General features: G+C 30.2%; 1 protein-coding gene across 1 annotated transcript; it reads right to left on the reverse strand.

Annotated features, from left to right (window-relative positions):
- Positions 1-3,783: 3,783 nt before the first annotated feature.
- On the reverse strand, positions 3,784-5,236 carry LOC111893329 (probable sugar phosphate/phosphate translocator At2g25520). Its single transcript, XM_023889389.3, has one exon. The coding sequence runs from the start codon at positions 5,013-5,015 to the stop codon at positions 3,966-3,968; it is 1,050 nt and encodes a 349-aa protein (XP_023745157.1). The 5' UTR covers positions 5,016-5,236; the 3' UTR covers positions 3,784-3,965.
- Between the last annotated feature and the right edge of the window lie 5,767 nt (positions 5,237-11,003).

Here is an 11,003-nt window from a genome sequence, read left to right on the forward strand (position 1 = left end):
GAACTCACTAAGCTTCGGGCTTATAGTTTTGGATTTTGTTTCAGGTACCTCAGATGATCGCGGAAAGGCGAAGGCGTGAGCGTGCACCTCCTTATATTTTTACGATTTGGTTCTGGGATACTCTAACATGATATCATTCTGAAAACAAATTTGTAATAATTGTTGGTTTTTGAATGATTAAAAAAGTTTCAAATTTGCATGATTTTTATGGATGTTACAAATAATAATAATAATAATAATAATAATAATAATAATAATAATAATAATAATAATAATAATAATAATAATAATAATAATATGAATTTATATAATTTAGATATAAGATTTATAAAAATTAGGATAATTTTATAAATAATCTATGTTAATTCTAATAAAATAAAGATAAAAAAACAATAATTTATATATATATATATATATATATAATAAATTATTATAAGAAAAAGAAAAAGGAAAGAAAGGGTAACTATGTCTTTTTATATGAAGTTAGGACCTGAAGTACAATATTCAAAAACCACATAAATGCAACCTATTAATTTTTAAACCTAGAGACCAAAACTGCGAATTCGATCAAACCATAAGGACCCATTTTGTACATTACTCTAATGTAAATAAAAAATAAATACTACTTCACAATATATAATTAATAATCAACTAGTTATGAAACTCATGTAATTATATTGGTTAATTTAAAAAAAAATGTTAAATATAAAGGTTTTGAGAACTTTGAATTTATAAGAAAATAAGAAAAATAATAAATTATTACAATGAAAATGTTTTTTATCTTTTAAATTTAAACAAATAATTTAAATAAAGAAAAGAAACTAATGAGCTTTAATTTTAAGAATTTTGAAATTAAACGGTAAGTTTATTAATGAAATTAATATCTACTTATTGCTACATTTATTACAATTATCACATTAAAATAGTATGTGAAATTTAATAAAATAGAAACTCATAAAATTACATGTGAATAAAAAATTAATTCAAAATAATCACAAAAAGACATTTGGCAAAATTAATGAGAGTTTGACAAGTGGCAAAAAAAACTTCTATTTATTATAGAGGATTGTAAAGAGAGTTAATGATAAAATACATGTTAATCCCTACCATATAATGTGAAATCAACCAATGATATCAAATTCAAACATAAGACACACCTTCATATTATTTGGTTCGGTGTCGATTTCAAAAAAAAATTGAAAGGAGTTTAAGACATAAATGATGCATATTCCTTTTTTTTATTTAATTAGGTATGCCCTTATCTTTTTTTAATCCTTTAAGACAGATTGGAGCGGAAGGCACCGCAATACTACGGTAGGTGATGTGTCATCCTGATAGTGTGGTGAACACAACACCATCCAATACTTTGAGGCACAGTAAGGCCACCACATGAGAAAACTATGTCGCACCCTTTGGTGTTCTAAAGGAACATTGGCACATACTCTCAATATGATGTGTCGTTTCAAGCAAATAAGATATCATACAAGCGTGGGTGCTACCTTACTGATGGGATATATCTCGAGTTAGCTACATTTATGAAATCATTCTCATGTCCAAACGATGAAAAGTGAATAAAGTTCAAGTCGTCCCAAGAATCAGCTAGGAATGATATCGAGCGAGCATTTGGTGCTCTAAAGAGGCATTAGCAGATACTCTCAGTACTGACATGATCATTCGAGCGAAAAATAAAAGTAGCATCATGTACGCATACATCATATTGCATGATATGATAATAGAATACGACGGAAATGCGATTTGCCACTATAGTACAAATGAGAATTTACCAACAGTCGAAGGAGTGGTATTTGACCTCAGAGTACATAGTGAATAGAAATGGAGTATACGACCGAGTTGGATACCGCAACCTTCATGTTGATTTGGTGGAACATGTTTTCAATGCTAAAGTAAATCCCGTTGTCTATGATTTTTATGACAAACATACATATAATTACATAAAATACAATCACCTAGTCCAACAAACTCAAGACCCATGAAGATTTTGAGGTTGTGGAGAATGAGATAACATATCTTCTTTATTTCTCAAACATGTTAAGTGACCATCTATGTGTGTTTTTCGTAATGCTCTTTTATCTTACCATTGGTAGCCATTTGGGTTTCAAAAAATTCGATTTATGGGTTTTAGAAGCAAATTTGAACACCAAAAGTGGTAGGGGTTCAAATTTTATTTGATCTGTTATTTTCTTAAAAAATGAGAAAGATCTGGATGTTTTTTCGGTGATAGAATCAAGGAGCCTCATCGATGTGTCTTTGGAACTTGATGATTGTAAGAAGGAGAAGCATGTGGTTTGTGATTGTGTAGTAAGGGCGGGGAGACTATCTATATCTTGAAGAAGATGAACAGGGGAGGGAAGTTGATGGGAGGGAGGAAGGGTATCACGAAGAAAATGAACGAGGGAGGGGAGTTGACGGAGGAAGGGAAGAAATGGGTGGTGGTTAGGTGTAAGGTTGGTGAAGTTTTTATTTATACAATATTATTATAAATTAAAGAAAGATAATGAAGTTACAAAAACAAACTAAGAGTAAGATAGTAATTTCAAATCAAATATAAAACAAAATGAAACCAGAATGACCAAAATCGCAATAAATTGAAACCATAAAGAAAATTCCTATAGTTTCTTAAAAATTAGGCGAAGAGGAAACTAATCAAAAGGCCGAACGGATTAAACTTTACTCTAAATATATCTTCAGTTATACAATCTACTCAAAGTTCTCAAATTGTTCCCATCATAATACAGTTTCTTTATCATATTTAGCACCCTTTTGTTCATTTATGTCAAAATTTTAAACACTGAAAATCATGCTAGATAATTTTTCTTGTTTGTCACCAAACAACATTCTATAGATTTTTACTTACACATTCTAATCGTATTCCCAGAAACTTATCAAATAAAAAAGTTTTTGCACTCATTCATTCTTCATATGAATCATTTACACCCGAAAATATCATTGTTGTCGACTTTACTTTATACAAAAGAAGTCAAAGTTTTTATTGACTTATTCATAACCTAAGGCTAACCAAGATAATAGTTCCAACCTTATAATTGGTTGGTGGATGGGGGATTGGGGGACCATACATCATCATGCATGTATTAACTATTTATGGTCCTGTAAATTGAAGTTGGATTCTAATTTGGGCCCATATTTATCATTGTACAACATATCATAAATGTTTTGGTATCTAATGAAACCATAGCTGTCTATGTTGTTGGATCATCTATGCATAAAGACACCACCTGGGCCCACTGATGTATCATCATCATCATCATGTGAACACATCATTGTTATGTTCTTTTTAGTGGCATCATACTTTCATTTTTACTATTACAATAGAATATAATGAAACTAAAGTAGGATGCTATAATACACAAATAAGTAAAAGTACATTATTATTTCTTGCATTTATTCCTTGTTTTCTAGCAACTTTGAAAAAACAGGTGACCCAACACGTGTATTAACACAACATTTTTTTCTCCAAGATACGAATATACTTCGGTTAAGTTTACACTTAAACCAAAAGCCTCCATTTGTTTTCTTTGAAAAAAACATAATAAACAATAAACTATCATGTAGAAACAAACAAAGAATCAGATGCCAAATCCTGAAATATACAAAAACTAAAAACCACCATATTTGTTTAAAAGCTGTATAATACGCATTGTTAACCAAAAGTTCAACTGTTAAATAAATCCATGGTGACCTCACAATCAATCTTCAAGAATCAATTGGGTAATGAATTATCAAATAATAGGATAATAATCGAGCTTAATACAGAAAAGAAACATGATTCATAAATATGTATCACTCACATATCAAAAGATTCAAGTCTTTTCTTAGTTTCTTGAACTCAAAAGCCCAAGAATATGAAGGGACAAAACAAAACACAAACATAAAAACGAGATAAATTATAAATAAGTACCTAAATAACTCTCTCTACTCCTTTGATATCAATTATCAGACTCATTTTTCCTGGTTGATTTTTCAGTTTCTCTGTCCTCCAATAACTTCCCAGATTCATCATCAGGCTGTGATGCTTTCTTCTCTGATTCCTTAGCTTTAAGAGCCTGCAACTTTGCGTGATTGTAATAAGCAACACCCATGAAAGCAATCACGTAACCAAAAAGATTGATGGGTGTCACAGTATCCTTAATCACAGACCATGAAAATGCAATCAACAACCAATCTTTAACAACCCCAGCAACATTCATGGTTAAAGCTGAAGTCTTGCCGACAAGTAAGAACACAGCAAGATTCAATGCAAAAGCACACACGGAGTTTGTCCCGAAGATTAAGTAATCAAAATGGAAACTTGATGTGTCTCTTAGTTTAGGGAACTCGACAATCATCCATGGAATTGATAAGAAAGCTAAACAACAAGGGGCGACGTAGTAGAGGGAGGTGATTGGATTGAATGTGATTCCTTTTGAGGTTAATAGGATTTGGATCAGAACTAATCGAGTAGCTTCGAAACAAACAGCGCCTAACTGTAACGTAACACCCCATGTATTGAATTGGGCTTCACCATAAGCAGCAATCGCAACGCCGAATGAGATCGAAAGCATGTTGCTCATGGTTTGGCCTTTGAAACTCTCTTTTTTGAGTAAAACGCCGATTGAATAAACGGCGACAGGCATTAGGGCTTTAAGCATTTGAATAAAGGACACAGAGAGATAAATGTAAGCGGAATTGGAGAGCCATAAGCTAAGAGAGTAAAGCAAACCGATTGGGACGACGGATTTCAGATAAACATCGCGACTCATTTGAACTGGTTCGACGACTTTGAGGACATTGACGAGAACGTAAGCTAATGAAGAACAAAACCCCATGTGAATCATGGTTAGTGAGATCGGGTAAGGCCAATTGTACATCTTTCGATCCAAGATGTATTTGTTGTAGACGATTACAGTGAAGCTTAAGAAGATCCAAATCGCGACGTATGTGTAGGAGAGTATGATTTTCCTCAATACACCTTCGCTCAAGGCTCCTCCTTTCCCCATTCTTCGATTAGATCTGGGTACGAAATCGGTTGGATTTGATGGATTTAAGGGTGAAACGAGAAATCCCCTGTTGGAATTGGGGAATTAGTGGGAATTATATATGGAGTTTGAAGAAACTTGACTGAATGATTGGGGATTTTGAATTTGGGTAGTGTGTGTTTGAGTGTGAAAGTGTGTGAAGACGGAGGACTGAGGAGGAATGAGACTTCAATACGGATTGTTATATATGAACTTATGAAGGGAAGTTATTTTCATGCCTATCGATGGAAAAATAATTTAAAATCAATTTCTAAAACAAGTTTTATAAAGATATTGATTAAACCAATAATCTTTTTAATTAAAATTAAAGAATTTTTTTTAAAAAAATGGTAAACTGTTAGTTAGAAATTAATATCACTAGATTAGTAAAAATCGTCGGGATTACAATATGAGATTTCCAATCTAAGAAGCAAAAATACAAAATTTCTATCAAATGGATTGGTACTATATTGGTCTGATTTTGATCGGATACCCGATCTGCAATTTTCGGAATGAAACAACAAGTATTCGGAGTAGCATTTCAAACTCTTGATTTATTTTAAGAATATGGATTCTTATAATAAATGATAGACAATATTATGGATAAGTTCTCTTTAATAAGTTTTGTTGCAACATATCATCGATTTAAACAAGTTCGAAATATGAAGATCTTTATCGGAACGTGTACAACAAGTCCAGAATGTAGTAAACTTTTTGATGAAAATATTTTCTTGAAGTTTTTTTATTAATACTTAGGTATTTTTCTAGTTATATTCATAATATGAACATTTAAAACTAGTATAGAACACGAATAAAATGTATGAAACACATATAAATGTCTGCACATGCCAATCATTTCCTAAACATGAAATTCGTGTCCGAAACAGGATGCTAATTTTTTTTAGCATGATCGTATATACGACACAATATTCACTACAACTTATAAGTCATATTTGGGTTAGGACATTATCATTAAGCTACATCTTATCTTGGCACCGAGAAGTACTTTTTATTTTTCATGGTGTTTTATTTTGATAGATGAACTAATACACCTGCAAACGTGGAACATTCTCTAAAAATCTTATTCCATATACTCATTTTCAATAAAAATTGCTTGAAAATGTATTTCTTCTAGTACAGTTTGCTTTTAAAGTTTTATTATTTAGAACAATGATAAAGTATTGTTAAATTTTCATAAGGAAAAAAAAAATTAGGTTCTCTTAATAAACTTTAAATCCTAAATACATAATAATTTTAGTTTTGGTCATCACGTTTAATTTTATATTTGTTATTTTTATAAGAAAAAAATCATATTGAAAAAACTAAAAACATATTAATACAAAAGGTGTATTGAGTTATAATCACATAAATCTATTCTTAAAAGAATGTTCAATTATAATCTTGTAAAGGTAACAAAACAAAAATCAAATAAACGTGATCGGTAGATTCCTTGTACACGAGCATTACCTAGAAAACTAAAAGGCTGTGTTTTGCTCAATACACAATGAAAAAATAGATGATTATATATATATATATATATATATATATATATATATATATATATATATATATATATATATATATATATAGCTTTTATTTGTTATATGAACGTTTAGCAAAATAATTGGAAGCTTTTGAAATATATGAAATTATATAAAAAGATAATTTTTTAAAGAAGAAAAATATATAAATAAATTTTTAAGGGCATATCTAAAAAATAAAAATCTAATAGTTTTTTCTTAAATCTATATGAAATAGTTTTTAAATTTAGAGTTTTTTATTTAAATAAAAGCAAAAAAGTTCATACTCTCAAACAAAACTATTTGTTTAAATGAGTTTTTTTTTGTTAAAAGCTAAAAAGTTAGAACTCTACCCTCAAACACACCCATATAATGAATATAAAAATACTCCTTACAATAATCTTCAACATAACAACAATCATTTCAATAGGAAAGAAAATAACACTTCTTGTTTTACACGTAATGAAGAATGTGAAATCATAGTTTAGAGTGATCATTGCACACCCTTATTTTGTGATTACGATCATTCAATACATGCTTACGATGATGACATAATAGTCACAATATACATATAGTTAGGAGTATGCATAGATTTATCTAAAACTAAAGCAACATAAGTTACTTTCGTTAACGTGGAGATTTCCTGTTGGGCAGGTCCATTAGAAAAATAAAATCAAATCCAAAATTTATGTTTTACAACAAGTTTGTATTAAGAAATTGGTAAATTTTGACAAACTAAAGTGTATAATCAATAATGTATTAAAATTAATTGTAGATGTTTGTATTTTTTAGTTGTTAGCTTTAAGTGATATTACTAAAGAACAAGAGTTCAAATCCCTTGTCATTATTTTCTTTTAATTTTACTTTGGCCATAATTTTATGATCTAAATAAACTAGTCAAACCAACTCAAATTAGAAAAATTCGACACATTTTTACATGCTTAAAATGAAATTACCTTGTTATGGAGACTCACCATAGGGGTATGGTGAGCATATTCTTGTAGTGTTGCCCATACCATATCTTAGATGACACCTTTATCCTTTTACTTTAAGCACATGGAAGGTTTTCTTGAGTCTATTAATAAGCACATATCGATCCTGTGTCTCTAACGATTTGTTAGGCATAAGGTACACAAATGCCTCACCATTTACATAATGCACTAGTTTGATTCAAATAAAAATATACACAAAAATGGCATATTTTGGGAATTGTTGTGAAATTATAATTCTATTACACATATGTTATATGTAATGTTTGGAATTAATATATTTACTTCAATACTCAAGCCCATTTACAAACTTGGATAATATGATGACGGGTTTTGAGCAAAACATCAATCATATGGTGTATATGCAAACCCTAATAGTTTTGGATCTAATTTGTCTAATGAACATGCAATTGATAATCCAAAGCCATAAACCCTAGATCTAATAAACTATAACTGAAATTAGGGTTTAGATCTTACCTTTGATTGTTATATAGCAATAACAATCAATCATTGGCTTCAGAAAGTTTAATGCCTCAAGTGTTGCACCTCTAATAGAGTCACAAACACCACTAAGCAATTTGGAAATTTGGATGAAGAGGGAGGAGAGAGGAGGCACCAAAAACTGCTACAACCCCTAAAGGAACACTTAGCCACGTTTTTGGGGCATAGGGGTCCATTATATACATGTAGGCTATTAGAGTTTGCAACTAGGAAACCTTAATCTGACTGCTCAGACCCTAAGCAGCCCATGGACTCCTTTAACATATCCCTTGGACGAATTCCTTATGGGTTTCCCATAGAATTCGTCCAACCTATATATTATTAGGTGATCCATAGCCTAATTGTAATTATCTTATAATTACAACTCCAGACCCCTAAGTTTAATTAATCTCTTTTAGTTACAAAATTAATAATTAATTAATTCTTGACTAATATTAATTAAACAATATGATTTCTCCTTTAATATATTATTCTTATAATATATTAATAAATCATAATTAATCCTTTCTCTCCTTAATTCATCCTACATATTGTTATTGTGAAGGCAACCCAAAAGGACCATGCTCATAATCAGGTCAAGTACATACCAAAATAGTTATTGACTTCGACACTAATCCAACATATGAAACAAAACTAGATACAAAAGTTTGATGCATATTGAATTGTAGCAAACATATATTAATTATCTATAAAACAATAAATTAATCATCTATAAAACAATAAGTTAAAATGTTAACAAAGATTTTTTTTCTTAAAGAAGGAAGTACTCTTGTAGTGATGTCTAAAGTTCAATTTTTCATCAATTCAACCTTTCAATTAAATTATTATTGTTAATCTAACTGAATATTTTTATTTAAATTTTAATATTTGATATGTAAATGTTGTACTATTATAAATAATTTCTTAAAGTATGTAGTACTCAACTAGTTTTTGAGAATTCTTAGTTTTTAAATTTTCTAAAAAAATTGAGTTAAAGAAAAGTGTTTAGTTTGGAAGTACAACTTTAAGGGTTTTATTTTAAACAAAAATATCATAATATAAAAATATTTCAACAAGTTTTAAAAAACTTTGTAGGAGTGTTTATCTTTTAACTTTAACTTTTATGTTTTATATCATTTTACATGTTTCAAAAACTTATAGTTCCTTTTGACAAATATTTTTATACAAATAAAATTATACTATTCTATAACTTTCAAATATCAACTTTCAGTTACTAACTAGTTTATCAAACATATCATATATGTACGACACATCTTATGTACAACATATGTCCAACCCTCTATGTATAACATGTCGTTACCATGTAATTGTGTATGTGTATATATATATATATATATATATATATATATATATATATATATATTAATGAGAAACTATTTATTTTCACATGATATTAAGACCAAAACATCCTAATTTCTCAATATATTTCCTCTTCTTTCTTTCTTGGCTTCGGCATCTCCTAACCCTAAATCTTACTAGTGTAAGCAATCATGAACGTTAGGGGTATGCGATGAAAGTGATGAAGGGACGGTGTTCACTGCATGCATTATAGTATCACATCATCACACTACTATGATGAAGGAGCACCGCAAAGCCTTATGGAGGCTCACAATAGAGGTATGGTGAACCTATTATTGTAGTGTACCCATATGATATCTTTGATTTCACCTTTGTCCCCTCTTTTTTACTTTAAGCACATGGAACGTTTTTTAGCCTATTAATAGGCATATATTAATTTTGGGTGTTTAAAAATTTGTTAGGCACACATACACAAATGTTGCATCATATATATATATATATAATGTAATTGCTTGATTCAAATAAAAATTTACACAAAAATGGTAAATTTTAGGAGTTGTTGTGAACAGGGTTGGTCCCGAGAATTCAAATGCCCAGGACGAGCCGGAAAAAAAGGCCCTTAGGTCTTAAAGTGTAACGAATTAAAATTACATAAACTAATATTTTTCTAGAACGACAATAAACTTTATAGAAATAAACATAACAAAATCATAGTATTTTAATGAATAATTACATATCGTAACAGTTAACCGACGATCCGTGAAGCTCTCCTCGCGTTCTTGATAGAAAATTGGTTGAGCAACTCTTCGTAGTCTATACTCTCTAAGATTTCGTTCTCGATAGATATCATTGCCAAACCACTAAGTCTTTCTTGGGACATTGTGGAGCATAAGTAAGACTTCAATAACTTCAACTTAGAAAAACTTCTTTCAGCAGATGCCATCGTTACTGGAATTGTCAACAATATTCTATATGCAATGCTTGCATTTGGAAAATAATCAAGTTCTTTCAAAAACTTCAAAACATCTATAGGGTTGCTAAATTCATTGGTTTCTAGTGTCTCAAATAATTTCAACTCCGTATAAAGTTCATCAGCATCAATATCCGATCTTTCTTCAAACTTGAGTGCTTTTTCAAGACAATGACAAAACGACTTAAGATCTTTATCTTCAATTCCCTTCAAATTATGTGGAAATAAAAAACCAAATACTTTGTCATACTCTTTGAATTGTTCAAATCCTGTCTCAAGAGACACTACAAGAAAAAAGGCCTTTTACGACGCGCAAAATACGACGCTCATTGATCTATGTTACGCAAAGGAGAGTGACATTAGAAAAATGTCATCTCTTCAAAAATATTTAGGATAGAAGACACGCATTATTGCGCGCCCTTAAATTAGTGTCTAAAAAAAACACGGAGGGCACCTATAATAAAATGCGCGTCGTCTAAGGATGTCGCTTTATATTTTTTAATGGAACGCGCGTTCCATCCTTTAATAGTGGGGGAAAGGGGGAAATGAAATTCTGAAAAAATTAAAAACACCGCCAAGCTCTCCTCTACCTTCTTTCAATCGTTCTTCTCTCTCTCTCTCTCTCAATCAAATACCAAAAATCGACTATTGTTGGAACTAGGGTTCCGGTTCTTAGTGAAATCGAAGGTTT

Source organism: Lactuca sativa, chromosome 7 (assembly GCF_002870075.4).
Source record: "Lactuca sativa cultivar Salinas chromosome 7, Lsat_Salinas_v11, whole genome shotgun sequence".
NCBI classification, from domain to species: Eukaryota; Viridiplantae; Streptophyta; class Magnoliopsida; order Asterales; family Asteraceae; genus Lactuca; species Lactuca sativa.

What these genes read in the sequence shown, in the direction of transcription:
- LOC111893329 (XM_023889389.3), bottom strand. Translation starts at nt 5,015, where the DNA reads ATGGGGAAAGGAGGAGCCTTGAGCGAAGGTGTATTGAGGAAAATCATA.